This window comes from Triplophysa rosa, linkage group LG23, assembly GCF_024868665.1.
Source record: "Triplophysa rosa linkage group LG23, Trosa_1v2, whole genome shotgun sequence".
Classification (NCBI taxonomy): Eukaryota; Metazoa; Chordata; class Actinopteri; order Cypriniformes; family Nemacheilidae; genus Triplophysa; species Triplophysa rosa.
In genome coordinates this window covers 13102321-13125667 of record NC_079912.1, presented here as the reverse complement: position 1 = coordinate 13125667, position 23347 = coordinate 13102321, and the positions used below count along the sequence as shown (strand labels likewise).

The following is a 23347-nucleotide window of genomic DNA, read 5'->3' as shown; positions in this document are numbered from 1 at the left end:
TATCTTTGTTTGTGTTCCACAGAAGAAAGTCATACAGTCATTCCAAAGCTTTAGAAAGCTAACCAACACATGTACAGTATGAACTCTATATGTTTGTATGCATATATGCGGCCTAATAACTATTTGTAGAACAGCATGTATATTAAGAACTCTAGAACAGCGTGTATATTAAGAACTCTAGAAGCTTCTGTGGAACACAAAGGAAGATATTATGAGAAATGTCTAAGTGGTTTTGGAAGTCAATGGGGGCCAATGTTGTTTGGTTACCAAAGTATCTTATTTTGTGTTCTGCAGAAGAAAGAAAGTCATACAGGTCGACATGAGCATAAGTAAATGATGAAATAATTTGTATTTATAGGTGAACTATCCCTAATGCCCTAAATATTCTTTGTTGCTATTGAAAATAATCTGTTAAAAGGAATTTGAAGGCTTTCAGCACTATGTGAGAGCAAATGTAAGTGAAGTTAACATGCTTATGAAAACTAATCCTTCTGTTTATCTTCAAATGAATTCATCCACCTCAGCGAACACTCTGCAAAGCCCAAACGTATTTCTCACCGATCCCATAAACGTAAGTGAGCGGACGGGGAGCCCTAATGCTCGAATTTATTTCTCCCTGTTAGGAAGCGTTGAAGTGAGAAGTGATTTAGCGTGAACTTCTGGCTCACGGCCAGTCAGCCTTATTTAAGAAAAAACTTCTATTTGGTGAGCGTGTATTGAGCAGAACTTGTCCTCGACACCCAAACAAATGACAAAGAAATAGCAGGCAGAGGACCAACTATTTCTCTCACTATTAAACAAACAGCGGGGTGTGAAGGAGTGAATATTTGTAATGCTTTATATAAACACAGAGTTATAAAAAGCCAGCTGCTCTCAGATACTCCCAGAGTTCCTCGGGCCCAAGAAAAATGATGATGTCAGGGCTCCTGAAATATTAAGAGATCCAGCCATCTGTATTATCTCATTAACAGAGTATAAATTTGATAATGAAGACCCATCAAGGGAACTATTTTAGTGGAACAGACTGTAAATAAAATGAAATAAAAAAAACAATCTTGTGAAACACAAAAATATATATTTAATAAAATAACATAAAACAAGACCAAAACACAAATAAAACAAAATAAAAATGAAATAACACAAATTAAAATTTAAGTTTTCCGCGTTCGGTATGGACAAACAAATTGCTTATCGCAGGAATCGCATCGCGTTTGGAACCACACAGTTACTAAAATATTTTTTGTGTACACTATTTCCTATTCTACATCTCTGTTTGTATAAAACATTGCTAGCACAGAACGTTTTATACAAAAGTTGCATTTAGAAAGCCGGAATATGTTAGACTGGGATGAAAGATGACAGTATAGAGAGGACTAACCATGGTGGATGATGCCATTTTCTAGTAGAGCTTGGCCCAAGTGCACCCCCTCCTCAGGGTTATTGGTCTCTCCGATTTCCATCAGCCACGACACAAACTCGCTGTGAACAGAGAGCCAGGGAACAATTAAATAATGTGAGGAAGAACAACAAGGGATCCACAAATTATATGAGTGACTGTCAACAAAATCTATTAAAATTGAGTGATCGCACCACAGAGAGGCGGTCAATAATTAATAGTGTTCCTGTGCAGTGCAGCGGAGGTTAGAGAGAAATCCACACACTCCTCCAAATGCTGCTGTAATGTAGTTTTCATAACATGACCTTTATTAAATTGGTAACGGAACAAGGCTAAAGAGAGATTTTGAGCTAAAAACCTCATGTATGTCTGCATGCCTCAAACCCTCAAAACTGAATAGATCTTTAAACCATCAAATTTCAAATCTTTTTCGGCTGATAAACTGACTGTTGGCTTGACAAGGGCTGAAAAATGGTCTTTCCTTGTCTAAATTTTCAAGTCTTTCACTTCTGTCTTTCTCAGGCTTTCTCTCCCCCCAACTTTCTCTCTCTCGTCTCTCTTGACAAGATTAAACTGACTGCCCTGTATAATTTTGTCATTTTTCTGGGCAAAAGCACTGGCTCAGAGAAGAATATCTCATTCCCTCCCTCCACCTCCATCCATCCATCCCTGCTTCCGCAAAACCAAAACGAACATGCCCAGTTCCACCAGTGTAATTCTGTGGTTCTTTCCAGAGTTTATGGAGCCCAGTGGTGATGCAGCGTGTAAAACATCTCAGACTTCAGCAGACCTAAAACCTCAGAGACTGTGTGTGGGGGGGGGTCAGTTATGTACATAAAACGCAGACAGTAGGATGACAATGATTACAAAAAACAGCTTGATGAAACAAAGTAGGGAACAAAAAAGAACAGAACCGAATGACAGAATGTTTTAATTAAAAGTGTGACATGAGATCGCATGAGATTAAAAAAAAAAGAGTGAAAACTAATAGGGAGAAAATCATGCGGGATTTGTTAATGGCAGTTATCATTTTAGTAATTGCGTCAAAGTTTACTTTGTACATCACACTATTATCACTTTAGTGTTTGAGAAGTGAACCCTCACCAAGACCGGGTTTGCTGTCAAATTGTTCTTGAGACAGACACACTAATATTCTCTATCTGTGATCTCTTCTCTTAAAGGAACAGTTCACCCCAAAATGAAAATTCTGTCATCATTTACTAATTTACATCATTTAATATGCCCATCATATTAAAAGTGACCAATCAAAGGATCGGAGAAGTCTGCCATTGTCCCACCTCCAAAGTCTCAGAAGTCAACTCGACAAGCGAGCAAGTGTTGAGCAGTTGCGAGCGCTCCCGCAAGGATTCTTTTTCTGAGCGCAGCTCGCGGAGCATAAATGCGCTCTCGCAAAGGTTTGTTTACACTCGTGGAGCTGTTCTGTGCACTTAAATCGTGCGCGCGTGTGGTTTTCATGCGCGCCAGTTTTGGGTCTGAATAAACGCCATAGACGGGTTCCATAAATGTCCTGGAGGGAGGGGAGAGAGACACCAATGATCTTCTCAGCTGCTCTCACTATGCATTGGAGGGTCTTGCGGCAGGACGCGTTGCAGGCACCATACCACACAGTGATGCAGCTAGTCATAATGCTCTCGATGGTGCCTCAGTAGAAGGTGCAAATGATGTGGGCTGGGGCTCTTGCTTTTCTCAGTTTGGGGAGGAAGTAGAGATGCTGCCGTGTAATCTGACCAGAACTATATGTTGCCAGCTTTTGAGGATGCTTTTAATTCCTTTGAAGCAAAAAATGTCATTATAAAGACAGACACTCAAAGTCTTCTTTGTAGGTTGAGTGTTACAGCATTGAATCTCTTTGTAGTGTATGGTAAACGTCTTGAAACTTCAGATGTTTTAAATTCTAAGCTAAAGATTGCGAGCTGAGACGCGTTTATCCAAGCTGTTTCTGTGAATTTATCAACCACACTTAAAACAAAGACATCAGAGCATGAAAAACCCAACACATCTTGGAACAATGGGAAACATAATGCAGAAAGACTTTCGCTCTAGACCTTTCTATTACCCAGGACAAACATTAAACGAAAACCATGAAACGAAAGTTGCGGTTGATTTCTTTTCCGTATCGTGACATGTATTCGAGTGAAACGGCTTCTGAAATTACAAATAAATGTAGGGCGGGGCTTTATTTTTCCCATCCTTTTTTATTGGTTTGTTGTAAGTTGAGGTCTTGTTTCGTTTTATTTCATCACTCTTGCAGAAAATGCATTTTAGGTGTTTTGTGTTTTAAATCAATAAGTCTACAAGCCCTTCATCACAGCCAACCCGCAGCAAAATACCCTCTGTTATGCAACATCAGAGTGGCTTACATCTGAACGGCATCCTGGTATTCGGCAGAGTTCAATCCATCAGTCTCATTCATCGTGTACGTTATATTGCCGTCTAATGTGAGAAGATAACAATCTCTCTGCGGTAGTTCCCTCTGTGTTGTCTCTGAGCATAAGATGGTGTTCTGCTGGCCGCTCTGGGTACCATTTACATAAAACAGGCCAGATTTACTCTGCTAAATAGGAACCAGGCCTACAAACATCCAACCAATGATCTTAAAAGAAGAATCACCAAAGTACGGCTGGGCTTGATTTCCTTATAACAAAGACAAATCATTTCAAAGAACACAAACAATAAGAGACAGATGGAGTTCATGCTTCTTAAGGAAAAGCGGCACATTGAAGGCACATGCATGGAAGAAGGGTGCACTGCAAAATTACATTTTTATTCAAGTAAATATTGCAAAAAAATGGCATTAAGCTTTGTAAACAGTTCACATTTTGCAGGGTGAAATCCATTTAAGTAATGTTCCAGCAGTAAAACAGCAGCTGAAGCTCCCACTCCTCCCAAGTTTCATGATATTTCCCATCTTCGTTCCAATCTCACACAACCTCACACTATCATTCTCAACATCCCACTATCTTTCTCCCATGATACCATGGGTCATGAACCCTGATGTGATCTCTCCTGGAGTCCATCAGAGCCACACATCGCTGACATACCTTCCGAGGAAGCACTTGGGGAAGGTGCTGAGTTTGCGCTTGCGGTCCTTAATGAGGTGGCCCTGTTTGCTCAAGAGGTTATAAAGCTTCTCGCCCTTCTCAGAGATCATGACCCAGGTGTCCTGCTCCATGCCCAGTCTCAGCGCTGAGAGAACAAATAGAAGGGAGAGTTTTAGGACCCTGCGTTCTATTTTTTATGCCACGTATAGCTTTAGATTTACAGAAGTGACATTTGCTACTCACTTTTTCGACGTTCTCTCTCTTTCAAAATGGCCTCCAGCCACTCGTGCTTCTCCTCCGGTGTCTTCGCCATGCAAACGAACCACTTGTTCTTCGCCGTGTTGTGGATCTTCCAGCCTTTGTTCACGATGTTCCCGCTGCTGTGGTAATCCGCTGTGGAAGAACGTGGACAAATAATCAATGTCTGCCTGTCAGACGCCTTTTATAGCCCTCGTAAGCCACTTCCTCACATTTTCCAAAACATATTTTCTGTACTGCCTGTGTATGCCTATGTGGCACGGCCAACGATCTTCTCGGCTTTGCATTCCTGCCTCCCCTCCACATTTGTACAGTATGTTGAACTATCTATCAAGCAGCCCGGATGACAAAATAGATGTTCTTGGCAATAAACAATGCAGTCTGAACTGAAAAGAGAGCTGAAAGTCCAGGACGATCGAAACATTTGCCACATAAAATAGGCAACGGACTAAAACGCCTGCGAGGGAAATTTCAGGCAGAGGATTTGTTTATGTTAATAGCTCTAATTTGAAGGTTATGAGAAATCAACATCATTTTTGGAATTATCCTGAGGAACATACAGAAAATGACACCCATCTTGAGGTATCCTCATTCCTTTAAAACTTTTAAGTTTGCTGTGTGGTGTTGTTTTACGCGTTTCATGTGGGTGTTTTTTTTTTGCAAAGGAACTTTTCTTGATTTTTTCCAATTGCGGCTCTATATAATGTGCAAAGTGTGTAGGATTGTGAGAATAAGGATGATAAACTGTCGTACAACAACTGTGATCACATAATTTAATGATCTGTTTTGTTATTAGCACTTAATGTTACTTACTGTACATACACCCTAAAAATCAAAATTGAAGTTTAGGGCTTTTAATGTGAATATTCTATAAGCATATGTTGTAATATAAGCATTTCAAATAGTCTCTCACTTTTGCCAATATGGACCAATTATTTTAATGTGCACAGTTCCAGGCTATGAGGTAAACTTAATGCTATTGGCTATTTTAAATGGCTAGGAGGCACTTAATATGTCCTGCACTAACTTCAGTGGAAATTTTGTCCATACATTAAAGGTCCAGTGTATAAAATGTAGCGCCATCTAGCGGTGAAGTTGCAAATTGCAACCATCGACTCACTCCACCCCTCCATTTCGAAGCACTATGGTGGCTGACACAGGACTAAGATATCGTAACGTGTTTGCTTCTTTGTCGGAAGAGATAGCGTGATTATGAAACGCTCTTTGTAGAGCAGTCTGTCCGTTTAGGGCTACTGTAGAAACAACATGGAGAATTCCATGTAGAGTTGGGAATCAAAAATCAATTCCAATTTGGAATCGGAATCGAAAGGCTAGGAATCGGATCGGAATCGAAAGGAATAGGAATCGGATACTTGAGATTAAAATTTTAATTCCTCTTATCAATTCCTGTGTGCATATTTTCAGAAAAGTACATGCGTTGCATGATCTGCTGATATCTCAATAAAAGCCCTTATGAAAATTATCAATATTTTTACTATAGTAAGCATAGTTTAGATATAGAATTTGCATTAAAGCACAGGAATCACAAATTAACCATAGTTGCATTATAGTAACTGCAGTTTAACCATGATGTAGTTCACCTATGATAATACAAATTGTAATAAATCAGAAAAGGTGTGTTTCTATGTGTAAATATACACAAAACGGTGCTCATAAATATATACAGTATATACAGTATTTGCAAACAAGTCAATAAGCAGGCTAAATGACCACACAGGTTGATATCTAAATGTTTTACTTCAACTGTGGAATCGAAACTGGGAATCGATAAGAATCGAAATCGATAAGCAGAATCAGAATTGGAATCGGAATCGATAAAATTGAAACGATTCCCATCCCTAATTCCATGTATGGGAACACGCGGTGTATGTAGATAGAAATAACTAATTCTAAGTAGGGTTGCACGGTGTACCGGTGCTACGGTAGCATCACGATGCTAAAGCTTCAAAATACCCGCGATGCCGCTCTATTTTTGAAACGGTAGTATCGTAGTACCATAGTTAATGTTGCATATGCGCATTAATATTCATTTGAACATTTACATCTGCCTTTTTGTGGTGTTTATCTCGTAAATGAATGTGTGTTTTGAATGACTCGGACGAGATAATGATTCAAATTAGCGTTTTGAACGAGTTGGTTAAATGGTTCACTAACTCAGTGGAAAATTTACACCGCCTACTGGCCGTCTTAGTTCTGCATTTAAAGTAAGCCTAATATTTCCATTTATGAAGACTGCTGTATCAATGAAATTTGTCCCACATTTGAATTAGTATTGAATTAGTAATTAGTGAAAAATGATCTAGTGTACTGTAGTATTTTCTACANAAGACTGCTGTATCAATGAAATTTGTCCCACATTTGAATTAGTATTGAATTAGTAATTAGTGAAAAATGATCTAGTGTACTGTAGTATTTTCTACAGTAAACTACTAAAACTCATAGACAATAGTGTTTTTGAGTCTTACCATAGTAAATATTTAAGTATACTACAGTATTTGCTACAATTTATCCGATTACTACAGTTAATACAACAAAATATTCTAGTGCAAAGTATAATACAGTTTACTATAGTAAATACAAAATGTTTAATCTAAATACGTTTTTTGTATAGATTTGAATTATGAACATGGCACAGCATCATGATACTACTTGGTATCGAGATACTTCAGATGGTATAGTATCGTAAGACATGTTTATGGTACCGTGACAACCCTAATTCTAAGATAATAAAAACATAATGCTTCATTATGCAAGGTCTTTATACACATCTGAAGACAGTTATGAATATTATATTGTATTTCTGTCAATAAATCCTCCAACAAATTACACTGGACCTTTAACATTAGTTAATGCACAGGTAACTAACATCTACAAGGATTTATGACTGCTGAAAAACGGTATTGTTAGTTGATGTTAACTAATGCATTTACTGTAACATTAATGCATTTAATGTTAACAAAATAGCTATTGTAAAGTGTAACTTTTATATGCATTAGAAACCAATCTTTCACATTCTAATCATTTAATCTAAACGATTGTGTTTTCTTTCCCCCACTGGCTTGTGTGTTACAATGATTGTGCCTCTCAATTCAGCACAGGAATTGGACAAATTACATCGCCGTTTCAGAGAAAGCCAGGCATCGATCTTTAGCACTGGTGTGATAACACACCCCACAGGCAACCTCCTACTTTGATTAAATTGAATCAATTTCACAATTGCTCTCAACTTCCACGCAGTCTCATCCATTTTCAAACAAGTTCTTGAACTTATAATTCATTTAATAATAAACCCCATGCTTTTACCTGCACCAAATTTCTTTGATCTAAACAATGAAAAACTGCAAATGAAAGAGACACTCGTGACTCAGAAAGCACTCTTGTAGCCACACACCAGAAATCACTCTCACGGTTTTCATTACGTACCAATAATAATCTATGTCTCGATTTACCGTAAAATGGAGCCGTTATAGGGAGAATGAGAAAACACTCACAAGCAAATGTGGTGAAATTGACTTTGTTTAGATTGTGTGGACTGAAACCTATCCATCACCAGAGCAGCCAGATATTAGGTCCGCCAGGGAGCAAATGATTGCTTCTACAAATATAACTGATAATCAGCACTTCACCTCGGCCAAAACACACTGCATTCACAGTTCATCCAGTCACTGGCCTCCAACTTGTCATCCTGCCCAGAAAATGGCATTTTTTCTAACCTTTAGCTGTTAAAGTAGTTAGAGGCAAAGCCCACACATTTTGAAGCAGCGTATCTGTAGAAATATAAGCTATAGCGTGCCATAAATCGGCTAAAACAAAACATAATTTATCACAGTTTTCTTAAATTTGGTCAGTTCAGAAAGAAGTTCATCATGCGCCCAAGCGGAGAGAAAACTAATCTGTTTTTTGATAGAAAACAGACCGATTTATATATAAAAAAAACAGCTAACGTTACTCAGAGGATAGGGAAGTTTTGCAGCGACACATTGAGTTATAAAAAAGGCTACGATTCTCTCGTTTCAAAGTTCAGATAAAATAAACACACCTGTTCCATCATCCACATTCTCCACCTCCATAACCTCTGTATTGATTCGACCCCGAAACAGGTATCGAGGAGCCTCGGTGGCCGTCTTACTGTTCTTCAAACGCCTGCAACAGAAAACAGCTGTCTGTACTTCTTTAAGAACAGCCATAACTTTGGGTTTCCCTGTTTAGAGATAACACGTCCGTCGGCTGCAGAGTCTGACAGAGTAAAGCGCTTGATCACCTGTTCTTCTTCTTGCAGTACACCAGCAGGTTGTCAAAGAGGAAGAAAATGCGTTCCTGGATGTTCCCCGCGGAGATCTTCAGCAGAACTCCCTGCATGAGCATCTCAGTGCAGCTGTCTGTGATGTTGGATCCCTGAGAATGGATCAAATCAGAGCGGAATCACAGTGTAAACTGTGTGAAAAGTTAGAAGACTTTTTTTTATCGTACTTTTAGTCATATTTTTAGGTAAAGACAAAAACGGTTATGTTGGGGGTGGGTTTGGGAAATGCCACAAACCAGCATGAAATCCACATTGTCTATACAAACACCACAGCTCAGAGAATATGTGCTAACTGGGTCCGTGTACTTAGCGGCCAACGGATTTTCCTTTTGAAATTAGAAAACCAAAATCGGGAATCAAGCTTTTTTTCTTTTTTGCATTGATTATAGAAAATGGGAAACGAAAAAAAACCCGTTGTCCAATTTTTTCAATTGTGTTTATAAATGGTAATCGGGAATTAAAATACACGTGTGAAAATTCTATGTCTCTATTTGTGCAGTTTGTTTGTAGTGACCCGGAGGCGGAAGCTATCGAGTAGCGTGATTAACCGTTCTGTTGATGTCTTTGCAACATGTCGTTGCATGAATATACAGGATTTATTACAGAAAAAAGAAAATGTTACAACACGAACACAAAGGCCACCCCATGTTAAAGCTTGAGTGATGCAGTAGTCATTCCCTTACGAAAATTAACCATGTTTTTTGTGGTACAAGTGTAGTAACCATGGTTTTTTGGTGCATTGATTACTTAGGGCAAAACCATGGTTTTACTACAGTAACCATCGTTTACATAGTTTTTACAAAAAACATGGTTTTCAAAACCATTTATAAACACATTTGAAGAAATCGGACAACGTTTTTTTTTTCGTTTCTCGTTTTCTATAATCAACGCAAAAAAAGAAAAAAGCTTGATTCCCGATTTTGGTTATCTAATTTCAAAAGGGAAATCCGTTGGCCGCTAAGTACACGGACCTAACTGCTAGGCCATGGTTGTGACATAACCGGGTGTGCCTCACACGTCCTGAAAAGTGAAGCTGCGGGCTCTTTGATCGCCCCCTGTTGGCTGGCAGCAGTATAGGTCGTAAACCCCGCCCTCTCCATGTAAATGAATGAGCTAAAAAAATCCAATTACACTTCAAATAAATTTGGCCAAAGATGGTTTCTGTCATTTTAGTTAGTTCTTATCTCTCTGGTGTGTATTCAAGTGTTCATATTTATAATCAGTTTTGTTTTAGTTACTTATAAGATGTTATAAAAAGGGGTGTGGTAACATGATTTCTTCGTTTACGATTGAGTCATTGGGGAATGTGGGCGGGACCTTGATACCGCGGCTCCACATCGCGCTCACAACTGCGCAGACTCTGGCTCCAAATGATGGCATCGGCACAATATGTCAGCGGCCATAACTCGGATGTTTTGGCTTCAATTTTCTACAATGGAAGTGAATAAGGTCGCTTCGTCCATCTTTTTTACAGTCTATGGACGTAACACCTATTTCTGTATGTAGTGGCCTTATAGAAAAAATTACTGTAGACTGTGGAACATATTATCATATTTATAACCCTTAAAGCTTTATTAACATTATTAATTAACATTATTTTTGATATGATGATTATTATTTTTTTCTCGTTATAATTTATACATTATCTTCCTTGTCTCTTATATATCTTACTCCGTCTCTTTTATGCAAGTTTATGTAAGCAAAATTATGTCACACAATGTTACAATGTTTTGGAGGTCTCCGGACAATTTGTTATATACCGTGTTAATACGGAATTTAAAAAGTGCTTGTCACATAAAGAAACAGGTGCCTGGAACGGCACTCAGAGTCTGGCATCCGACCTGTAATTCCTGACCTCAGCGAGACATATCATTCAGCATGCTGAAGATGTTTCTAGTAAGATTAGTGCCGATTAAATTTTTTCCCATTTTCAAGTAATTTCACAGCACGAAATGACAGAAATCAAACTCTCCCATGTACTTGTACAAAAATTCAAACAATAAATACCATTTTGGCGTTCTACAATGAAGCGTGACATGTGATTTACTGGAACACATTAAGGTTGGAAGTGGGACAGTTCTACTTTCCACCTCTGTCTCTAATATGGCACTCCAAGCGCTTCAATTGTTCCCATTCAATTTTGGGATCGTGTCCTCCACCATTTTGCTGTCTCAAGGACACACAGCTGTGCAGGTGGTCAACAATAATGAGCAATCAGCCACTACTGTGGAAAAAGTGGTCTGCCATCCCATCTCCACCCACACCCTGTGAGAACAGACGACAACTTCCTCTTGAATTCCAGCTCTCCAGACAGTATATTACTGCAGAGATGAGTTTCACATTTATTGCGTAGTTAAAAAAAACATTAAAAAGCACTACATACATATCTACTAAATTACACATTTGTGTGTTTCATCTGTTTTGTTTCCTGGATATGAGGTAACAGGAAGGGAAACGGCCATTAATAACCCACCAAAGGCAAAAACAGATTTGGGAACTGCTTCCAAAAGGTCATTCTGTACTTCGTTACATTTTTTTTGTAAGAGCCACCGGGCTCAGAACAGTGCGTGTAACCGACCGGAGCACTAAAATCCCCCCATTATATTCATTGGAGGACTCCGAGAAACATATGTGACAGCTCTAGCCACACCGACCAAACGTATGTCAATTCACGCCTACCAGAAGGGGTGCGACTGTTCAGATATGCGTCGCAGACAGAAACAATCTTGCAAGGAAATTGTAGTTCTTAAAACAAAATCAGTCAACATCATTTTCCAAACCCACGTCTGTGTTTCACGAAACATTCCACTATATTTCCCTCATAAAAATCTGACCCACTGGTTTTCATTCTGCGGTATGTTTTTACAATGCTTGGGATCATTTCAACACGCGCCCTGAACACTAGAACAACACAGGCGTTGTTTTGCAAATTTTCTTAAAACACAAGGGCACATGCAATGCTGCTGGGATCGAATACTGACGTCCACTTATTTTTTAGTAATGTTTAAAAATAGTTTGGTCACTGAGGCTTAATCGCTAAACACGTGTCACTCGTGACAAATACAAAATAAGACTGCTTACAAAACGCAGAACACAGTGAATATTTGATAGGTCACAGAATCACGGAGCATATGAGTAAACACATTCAAAGGACGTCTTAGTCATAAATGTCTAGTCACAAAATACGATCCAAAATAGATCTATAGTTTGTTTTAATATATTAACTCTGAGATTACACTTTGTTAAGGCTGAATGCACCTGACTGAGCAAACTCAGGATGATATAAGAAGTTCTATGTGAGAGAACGGCACTCTTTGTGGTTAACACATTGACCACAGCCATTAACTCAGTCTAGCGCCAATATGCCAAAGTGACTCATCAGCACCAGAACTTCATCAGAAACACCACCCACGCTAACAAAGTCCAGACTCTTCGACTCTGTTTGACTCGATATACAAGAACGCACATTTAAAGCGACCATTCACCCAAATAAAAAACATGTTGTCGTTACCTCATACTGTTCCAAACCTCAATGATTTCTTCATTTATAAACAAACAAAAAAAAGAAAGTGACCAGGGTTTGTTGCCCTCTGTTAATGAATAAAAATAATGAAGTGATAATGTGCAATAAGCATAATATGTTTTTTGGAGTAACTTTCTTTTATTTTCCATTAAACCTGCCATTCCAAACCTGTATGACTTACTTTCTTCTTCAGAACACAAAAAAAGATATTTTAAAGAATGTTGGTGTAACACTTCAGTATAGGGGGCAATTCTCACTATTAACTAGTTGTTATTAGCATGCCTATTGGCATATTGGCTGTTTATTAGTACTTATAAAGCACATATTGTGCATGACCATACATCCCTACCCACTACCTAAACCTAACAATTACCTTACTACCTATTAATAAGCAACAAATTAAGAGTTTATTGGGGAAAAAGTCTTAGTTAATGGTTTGTTAATAGCGAGAATTGCCCCCTATACTGAAGTGTAACAGAATGTGGTAAACCAAACAACATTGGCCCCCTATTGACTTCCATTGTATGAACACAAAACCTTTTCGTAAAATATCTTCTTATGTGTTGCGCAGAAGAAAGAGTCATATACAGGTTTTGAGCAACATGATGGTGAATAAATGATAAAATTTAGATTTTTAGGTGAACTATCCCTTTCAAACAACCATCTCACTCTGCCCCCGTTGACTTGCGAGTTCACAGTGTCTTTCGTTTCACCCCTTTCTCTCTTTCCCTAAAACCACAGAGCTTCCCACTCACAGAATACCTTACTGTACGGGTATATTACATAAGCCGAAGCACACAACCGCACTAACCACACAATCACTGCTATTGTTATCTTTGGACAACAACCCTATGCCCAGTCACAAGTTATTACGGGAGAAATTTAAAAAAAGGTTTCGGGCCATACGGTCCACCATACCTGCTGGGTCACGTGTTTACTGTACATGTGAGATGTTATGTCTGTATGTTATTAGATATAATCTGTGGTTGGTTTTTTTAGAGCATTTAAGAAAGAATTACAAATTAATATCAGAGTTAATCTGGTGCTATGGTCAAACAGACATCAACCAGACAAAAAAGGTCTAATTGAAGGCATTGATGAAAAAAGCAGACAGGCCTGGCGAAGTCTAAAAACCTCTCAGCTGAACTTGTGGGTGGAGGGAGGGGTTTAATAGAGCCAGAATGAATGGAGGATCGAGGCATCAAGTTCAATTAAATCTTAAGATTTAAGGTTTTAGGGTTTCAAGGGTTTACATCAAAGACGATGGCAAGTTGAAGAATAGACTTTTGTAGGCGAGTGACAGCACCTTTTATTCCTTAGACGTTACACTGAATAAAGTGTGTGAAGGAGCCGGGTGTACTGAGACGATGCTGTGCACCTGAGTGTGTGTGTGTCAGGCTTTAATAGCTGTATTTTTCACAAAAAGATCAAAAATCTCTAATTTGGACACTTTATTCTGAAAGTACCTTTAAATTAAAACAACACCATTATTTAAAAAAAATGTGTGTTGACGTACCTCCCAGCCTTCGATATGAGACTGCCACTCTTCCAGCACCTCCAGCTTCTCCATCTGTCTTTTAGCCTCATTGATGCTGGAGCAAACCGCCTTCATCACCTGCAGTGACTCTTGCACCATTGAGAAATCATTGTGTTTCTTCGGGGTTCTTTTTAGCAGCTCCTAAACACAAAACACAAACATCATCAAACACTCACGGTTTCCACAAGATGAGGCCAAAGCGGTGTGACTGCAGCAGAACATCGTCGTATAAAGCAGTCTGTTTATTTGGTCGAACAAACTGCATGCATATGTCGAGAGCTCATTATGTTTTTAGTTTTGCGACACGTTTAATAATCAAGCTACTGCGTGACTGAGAGTGATGCTGATCTCAAAACCGAGTCGAAACACAGAGTTTCTGCCTCGTCTGTTTAATTCGCATTTACATTTCTGTGATATCTCTGAGACCACAGATCCCCATCGCCGCCATTTAGCAAGAGGTGCCATGACGACTGAGATCCTGAGTGAATATGCCAAAATGTGCGGCTTTATTATTAGCTCTTTTAAGTGTTAACAGTAGATCTTTACAAGAGCCTGCCACGAAACATTAGCAATGATGTTGGCCAATGATTAAACTCAGAAATTGCTTCACACGCTTTTCTGAAGAAATGTGTTTGTAACACACTAACCGTAATGTTTTGTAAATGTCCAAATTTGCTCATTGTTACTCACAATTCCCATTAAATAAGTGCAATAAATCGCTGCTGTCCTTCATAAATGTCATATCTTCATGTTTATTGATTTTTCTTGTGTCATAAATCATTAATATTTCTCACCCTTTATGTTTGTCACTGGGTAATGTGAATATCTAACCAATAAAAAGTACTAAAAAGTGCTTGTCAACTTTGACAACATAATATTTAATCACTTAAAAAATTGTGTTTTTATATTTCCTGAAAAACAGCGAACTTGGACATCCAAAGTTTTGGAAGGACGGCGACGATTTAAAAGTTTAAGTTTCATTGAAGTGTCAAGCTTTTGGCATGTTTACATCACATCATGTTTAAAACAGGATACAGTAAAAACAAACAGTATGAATATTTAGCACAGTGTGTTAGTTTACTATATGCGTGGAATACCGTTCGCGACCAGCGATTTTATAATAAGCTGTATTATACTCACTCTCAGAAGTAAATGGTACTTGCAGATCCTCTGGATGGGTGCGACCAGATAGCCCTCCAAAGGAACCTCTGTGTTCTTCCTGCCGCCCAACAACATGCAGTTCTTATGACATAAACAAACAAAAGAGAAAAAAAGTGACAAAAGTTTTAAAAACAGTTCACCCCAAACTGAAAAATAATGAAAGAATCACCATTTTTGTGTAAACTATTCATTACCCAATGGTAAACTTGAGGCTGACAAAATGGCTTTTCTCTAGAACATCAGAGGCCATGTTACTAATTTCCTCTTTATGTCTTTATCTTTAATTTATTATATCCATCAATCATTTCTTTAATTTAGCCTTCATTATGAGCAAAAAGAGCTTATATCTGTTTATAATAAATGGTCTGTACAAAAACTGTGTGTGTGTGTGTGTTCGTGTTTTTATATCCCGGTGGGGACCTAAACCTGAATGCACACCAACACATGGGGACTCGTGTAACCGTGGGGACCAAAATTGAGGTCCTCATGGGCAAAAAAGCTTATAAATTGTACAGAACAATATTTTTTAAAAATCTAAAAATGCAAAAAGTTTTCTATGATCTTTAGGTTTAGGGATAGGGTTAGGGATAGGGGATAAAATATACATTTTGTACAGTATAAAAAACATTACGCCTATGGACTGTCCCCACGGAGATAATAAACCAGACATGTGTGTGCGTGCATGTGCATGTGTGTGTGCGTGTGTGTGTGTGTGTGTGTGCGTGCGTGTGTGCGTGTGTGTGCGTGTGTGTGTGTGCGCACTGCAAAAAATGACTTTCTTAATTAGTCTTTTTTTTCTTGTTTTCCAGTAAAAATGTCTAAACATTCTTGAATCAAGAAGCATTTTCTTGATGAGCAAACTGACCTAAGAAAATAAGTCTTGTTTTTAGTAAAAAAATATGAAATTTCATTGAATTTGTGATTAAAACAAGGAAAATAATCTGCCAATGGGGTAAGAAAAATAATCTTGAATTGAGTGACGAAGAAAAAGGTAAACCTTAATTCAAGATTATTTTTCTTACCCCATTGTCAGATTTTTTGCTTGTTTTAAGCACAAACTCACTGAAATTTCATATTTTTTGACTAAAAACTAGACTTATTTTCTTAGGTCATTTTGCTCATCAAGAAAATGCATCTTGATGCAATTAAGAAAGTCATTTTTGCTGTGTGTGTGTGTGTGTGTGTGTGTGTGTGTGTGGACATGTTTTTATATCCCGGTGGGGACCTAAACCTGAATACACACCAACACATGAAGACTTGTGTCACCGTGGGGACCAAAATTGAGGTCCCCATGGTCAAAAAAGCTTATAAATTGTACAGAACAATATTTTTTAAAAATGCAAAAAGTTTTCTATGATCTTTAGGGTTAGGGATAGGGGATAGAATATACAGTTCGTACAGTATAAAAAATATTACGCCTATGGACTGTCCCCACGGAGATAGTAAACCAGACTGTGTGTGTGTGTGTGTGTGTGTGTGTGTGTGTGTGTGTGTGTGTGTGTGTGTGTGTGTGTGTGTGTGTGAACAGAGAGGTCAGCACTAGCCTGCATTATATTACAAGACAGTGAGTTCAAGGACAACCTGTCAGCACATACTAAGGAAACGAACCTGTGTCGGACTCTCCAAGGACCGTCGATGTATAACAAGAGGTCATAAGATATAGTCTTACACACACACATTCCAACGGGTCCTCAGTACTGGACCAGACCATTAACAAAAGAGATCCTCCTTTAAAAAGCTCAAAGTGTACGTGCAGGAATAGGAAATGTGTTTGAGGAAAACATGAATCTGTATTTGTATTCAACAAATGAAGGGTCGGCGGGAGGTGAGGATTACAAGAACATCAAACGTGTGCATGAGACTTCTGACATGCAACTGAAGTTAGAAGAGTGTTCACACACAGAATTCTTATTTTGACCCTTAACTTGAGTCTGAGAGACATTCTCGTTTTGTTAGTGTTTAAACAACACCACCGCAAGCGTCTTACCAGCAAAAGTGTGCGTACTGTCCTGATCTTATTAAGTTCCAGTAGAAGTCTCTGGGCTTTCTCGTGGTTCCCACAGTACTCGTCATAAATCTGAAACCTTCCCCTCTGAGGAAATATAAAGACACTAGTAAGTCACATACAGAAGCTCATCTCTGGTAAGCTCTTTTGAAACTGCCTATGACTAATCACTTATTCTGAGATTTTATTTCTCGTGTCCTTCAGTTATCAGTCGTCTCTGAAGCTTCACACAGAGGTAGAGACAGAAGGCTGCCAGATCTAATGCTAACTCGAAGTACTGTCTCAATCCCAAAACACTTTTAAAAGATCATAAAAATGAACATTTTGTTATTATTTACTCAGACTCATATGACAACATTTTGTCAAATTTTATGTTTGAAATGACACACTGATCATATTTTGGTAAACTATTCCTTTTAAGCAAACTTTTGTTTTATATAAAGTTTTCCGTTTTTCTGTACGCTATAACTTAACTCTGACTATGGAAGATCAATCAGTGAATGGCAAAATATGTACTGTATATTTACACAGTGTCAAAAAGAGAAAATGAGACAGAGAGAGAGAGACTCACAAAGTGCAGGAAGCAGCGGCCCACTTCATGATACGGGTTGGGGTCAGACTGCAGAAGCTCCTCGACCATGGACAGGAAGTCCCTGTGCACAGACAGGATCTCTTCCAGGTTAGAAAAAAGCACCTGTGGGGCAGACGCATGGAAACACTGACTTATTGACTGAGGAACATTGTCTGAAACCACCAACGCACAGCAGACAATCTCTATAATGAACATATATACAAAATAATGCAATACAACAAAACGTAAAACAATTTTTTTATAATTATTTATTAAAAGTTGAATATGTACGTAATTTTTATATTGATATATTTGTTTAAATCCATATATTGTCATATCAGATTTTGGTTTGAGGCAGTCCGTGCTTGTTTACATCACTGTCTCTCTCCAGTATAAGTACAGCATTGAGGATGCAGTGGGTTTACAGTCAAACACCGGCAGCTATGTTAAAAAGTGTGTTGTGTTTATAGCCATTTCCTGCACCCATGTTACTTTTCCTCAAAGGGATAGTCCTCTTTAAAATATAATGTACATTCTTTTTAATCATCTCCTTACCCCCGTGTTGTTTGAAACTCGTTTAATTTGCCTTCTTCCATGTGTACCAGAACATTAAAACCTTAAAAGGAACATATAAACACTCACCTTGACCGTCTCTTCTGTGATATTCTTATCGATTTTAGACACAGCATACTGATTCAGTCGATGAAGCAATACCTGTTAGAGACACAGGAAAGAGAAGAATTATTATAGTAACAAAAGACTGGGTTGAAAACCACCAATTTAGTTCTATGAGGTTCTGTAAGGCTTGTCCGAGAGAGCACAGTAAGTAATGAATCACCGGAGGAGAAATCTCATGTATTTTTCTAACTAGTGACAGAAGGACACACATAAGTGCAATTCACACAAAGGTTTAATGGAAATCTGCCATAATACTGGAGCTATGACAAAACAGGATCAGAGGTAAAAACAACAGGAAGGAAAAGAAGCTGATGTTACCAAGATATAAAAATAATAATAATAGTCAGGCACCAAGATTTGATGAATGTCTGTGTGCCCAAAGTCCCTTCACTTCCCACGACACAGTAATATCACTGCTCGTAATGGAGAATGTTTGTGAAGTGAAAAGCTTCAATAAAAATGAAAATCTGTTTACATCAAATTTGAATTGCACGCTCATGTCATGCTTGATTTTTTATTATAATAATGAATAATAATTGAGCTGTCATGTCTCGATCATAAACATCTCAGAGATGCATTTGATCTTTGTTTTCTTGATGATTTGTTAACATAAGTGAGACACAGTCTCTGAAAAACTCATTCAGATGTTCTACAGTACTACAAGGCTGATAAACAGGTTTCATTTGATTCATTATTTAAGCGCATTACTATCAGCAATGATTATTTAATTTAAGCATTTAGCGCAACAGAGCAAAAAATACTTTTTCGCTCGAACACAAAATGATTTATAAATAGCATGGTCCTCTATTCAGTTGTAGAAATGTATCTAAATGTCATTAGTACAAAAGTTTTGTCATGCAGTTTTAGCAATTTGCAGTGAAGTTGTTTTAAATATCTGACAGGCTTTATAAATGTTTTTTCGATTAAATGGGTGTCAGGTAATTTTTCACATGTGACATTTCAGCAGTCAACTCAAAAGCCTAGATGCAAGTCACATTTACCAGCTTAAAAGGTAAGGAAACAATTTATTTGAAAAAATATTTAATACTCGTTTTTTAATACTGTGGGCCAAATCAATGTCTTGTTTTCTATTGATAATGGGATTATGGTAGTGGATGATGTCCCAGAGCTGAAAATTGCTCACATTCTTCCAAATATCTTTCTGTGTTCAACAAAACAAAGAAATGTACATATTTGAAACAACCAGAAGGTGAGTAAATGATCACAGATTTGTCATTTTTGGGCGAACTGTACCTGGCTGTAACTAAACAACAGTTAAGCATTTTATTTTCTCATGCTAATGGATGGAGGAATTCCAGCATCAGTTGCGCTGGCTAAGCAGAAGATACCCCACTGCATCACAGATGTTCCTCTACAGTATATGATTCTCTCCACTGACAGACTGACAGATCTCAGATCAGCTGTGCACACAGCAACCACACAGTTTCCTTTCCCACTTCAAAAAAGTAAACAAATCTAGCCAGTATTTGTTATGCTATAAGACCTGACTTACCTATATCTTCATTGGTATATCCTAAATAGCCAGTCTATAAATAATCAGGTTCAGTCATTGTAATTTAGTAAGACTTTTAAATAAAAATGAATTAAGGTAATTAATTAATTGGCCAAAACATATTAGTTAAATATAAAAAAAACTATAATAAAAATAAGGCAAAAATATATAGTAATTTAGTATTAATTAAGGCAATTAATTAATTGACCAAAACTTATGAATTAAATATAAAAAAACTATAATAAAATAAGGCAAAAAATACAGTAATTTAGTATTAATTTAGGTGATTAATAATTGACCAAAACTTATGAATTAAATATAAAAAACTATAATAAAAATTAAGCAAAAAAATAGTAGTTTAGTATTAGGGAATAATCATAATGTGGCATCTTATACTATCAGTGTACCATGTAATGTACTTCTAATAGCAAAAAACGACTATAGCACCTATGCGTTGATGGTCCTTTTTCACAAGCCTGTGATGACGCGTTTAACGGTCATCAGCATCGTAAATCTTCCTACGTTTTTATCATTTTCATTCTTCTATGGAAGTCACAGTAAATTTGACATTATTCTCTCTTTTGACTGCGGTCATCAGACTTTTTCAATTTTGTTCATTTTGTTGAAAGTAGTAAAAATGCCATCATTAAGTTTTTCTTTTGCTTTTTGAGCAAATGAGAATGCAAAAAATATATTTGTGACGAATTCCGCTGCTGAGAAACCCGGAAATGTGAAAAAGGACCATAAAGAATTAAAAGTTCAATGCGATTATGAGAGGTCTACTAGAAGAGACATGACATTATGTTGTATCAGTAGCACTCTTGATATGAAGAGAGAAGAAGAGAGAGAGAAGGCTCTCAACCAGCTCGATAATCACATGGAAAGTAAATGTGCTGATCATAGGGGCGAGAACTAGCCACTTATATATTTCATCAACAGAAACGAACCAGTTTTTACAAGCTCTCTAAAGGAAAGGGTGAAAGAAAGAGGCTAATGAAAGAGATGAATCAGCTCTTGATTACAGATCAGCGACTGTGATTATGTTTCAGTTGATGTGCTGCGTGACTACACTGCTCTCATTAGCAAATCTAATGAGCTGGCTGAGAACGGAGCATCGCTCTGGATTGACAGGACTGCTGTCATGTAATAACTACATGTAACTTCCGATTACATTAGCATGTGGTTCTGTATCATTGGTGCTTTGGGTGGAAATCTGTCCCACTGCAAGTAGTGTCAGGTAGGGGTGGGCAACATAACCAAAACCCGTTTTACAATATTAGACCTTTAGAAAGATTCTTTAGATTTGCAAATTATATCTAGACAAAAAGTATATATTTTTTTAATAAAAATGTCTTTGCAATGGATTACATTAACTGAACAATGATTACCTCAGAGATGACATATTTTTGTATGCAAACCCCGGAAACAAGTTAGCATTTTAGCACTTTTGTTTCCACCGCCCCAAATTTTGCTGCATTTAATAAGATCTGTGGTTAAAAAAACAATTTTTTAATCTATTTATTAATCGATGTTTTAATCTATGCCCTAAAACACACCAGTAATAACCTGCTTGTGATTTTTTAAAGCTTTATTGTTCCTTAAAAGGTGGTCGCCAACAAGTTGCTAAAAACAACAACTTCCTTTGGTTGGGACGTTAGACATTGCGCATATAAATCTCACAAATAATGCAACATGCATGGGCACAAATCTTTAAAAACATGGATGGGGATTCATTCACGGAGTAAATAAAGTTTTAAGAAGTTGTCGGAGGCTTGGTGGTGGTGACGTTGATATCGAGCGACCGTAGTATAGTCTGTTTATAGCATCATGTTAGCTTTTTTACTTTTGGCGATTGTACAGTATATTTAGGCTTCAATAGTAACAAATCTTGTGTTCATTTATAAAGATGATCTTGATAGAATGTGTAAACATCATAACTCTTTGTTAATCACAGATATTATTTCTCCCAGCTTCCAAAAATCTGTAGGGAAAATGCATAGGCTTTCTGTCAAGGAAACCAGTGCGGCGCTAATTTACGGGTTGGCCTACAAAAATACGTCATCTCTGAGGTACTCTGAGGACTAGATAGGAACTTCTCCCCAAGAAACCCCAAGAAGCCGCTTGACAAGAGAACATTTCTGCAAATTCTAGGCAAAAAGTGATTATACTGAACAGTTTACAATCATGGAATCATAAATCTTTTCTTTCTATGGAGTTCATAAAACAAGATATAAATGAACGAGGATAAAACACAGGTGCTCCAGAGCAGGATGTTCATTCACAACCTGTTCAGAACAGTTTACCAGGACCAGATGTGCTATGTTCAGGAAACATCTGAGCTCATCACAATCACAAAAGCAGGCTTTGTCATTAAGCTCCCGGGCTCAGCCCCAAATGTGGAACGGCAAAGGAATACAGTCCAGGATTTGAGCTTTTAAAAACTGTCAATTCAAAAAATGACTTTCACATTTGAGCATTTGGCTTTTTATGAGAAGCAAGTTTAAACTATACATTAATAAGTGTGTGCATTTGGTGAGAATCAAACCATGACCTTGGCATTGGTGCCATGTTCTATCAGGAAATGCAATGGAATGTTCAATGGTCTTTTAAGTTTTTGTTTTGTCTACAGTAGGCTGGGAGTCTTGGGTCACTGAGGAGGTTCAGAGTGGAAAGGTGGAGGTGGTCCAAGGAGACTGCAGGAAAAAACAACTTGTCCCATTCAAAAAACTCCTCGCAAGCATCCAAGTACTGGCAGCCGGTCAAAGACACCCCAGCTCTTTTTCCTCATATACACACACACATGTGCACACAAACAGACAGATTCACACACAACTCAGCCAGTGCTTTCTTCCAACTCAGATGAAAGTTTGTGGCAGTAAATCCAGCCTTGTTTAGACAGAGGTTAGGTGACAAAATATGAGAGCACTCAAAACCTGCTCTACACGAAGTCATTCACCCACTAATTTCTTTACCACGGGTAGAAAAACTTCAGTAAGTTCAGTTTCACCAAACTTTCCAAAGTCTATACTGAAGGCCAAGATCTCCATGCAAAAATGCCTCAAATGGTTTGCTTCGAAAAATACAGATTGTGATTGAGATTTGCAACAGCATCTGCATTGTATAATCCAATTCACTGAAGGAATTAAACAAATCATAAATTTAAGTTGAGGAACAATTGACTGAAAATAATGAAAACTAAACAAAAACCTAAATAATTAATTAATAAATTAATTAAACTTACTTGTACAGCAAAAAATAAATAGCTTAATAATATGACAAATGTTCATGAGAAAATTCCACACTAAAATTAACGTGAATA

At 37.7% G+C, this 23347-nt stretch overlaps 1 protein-coding gene across 1 annotated transcript in view; it reads right to left on the bottom strand.

Moving 5' to 3' along the window:
• The window catches only part of prex2 (phosphatidylinositol-3,4,5-trisphosphate-dependent Rac exchange factor 2), a 96065-nt gene that overhangs the window by 56441 nt on the left and 16277 nt on the right, over window positions 1-23347 (bottom strand). Inside the window, 10 exon segments of the mRNA XM_057322771.1 lie at window positions 1379-1479; window positions 4459-4603; window positions 4702-4851; window positions 8777-8880; window positions 8999-9132; window positions 14080-14241; window positions 15241-15342; window positions 17249-17353; window positions 17838-17960; window positions 18480-18551. Of these exon segments, the coding sequence (XP_057178754.1) occupies window positions 1379-1479; window positions 4459-4603; window positions 4702-4851; window positions 8777-8880; window positions 8999-9132; window positions 14080-14241; window positions 15241-15342; window positions 17249-17353; window positions 17838-17960; window positions 18480-18551 (1198 nt within the window).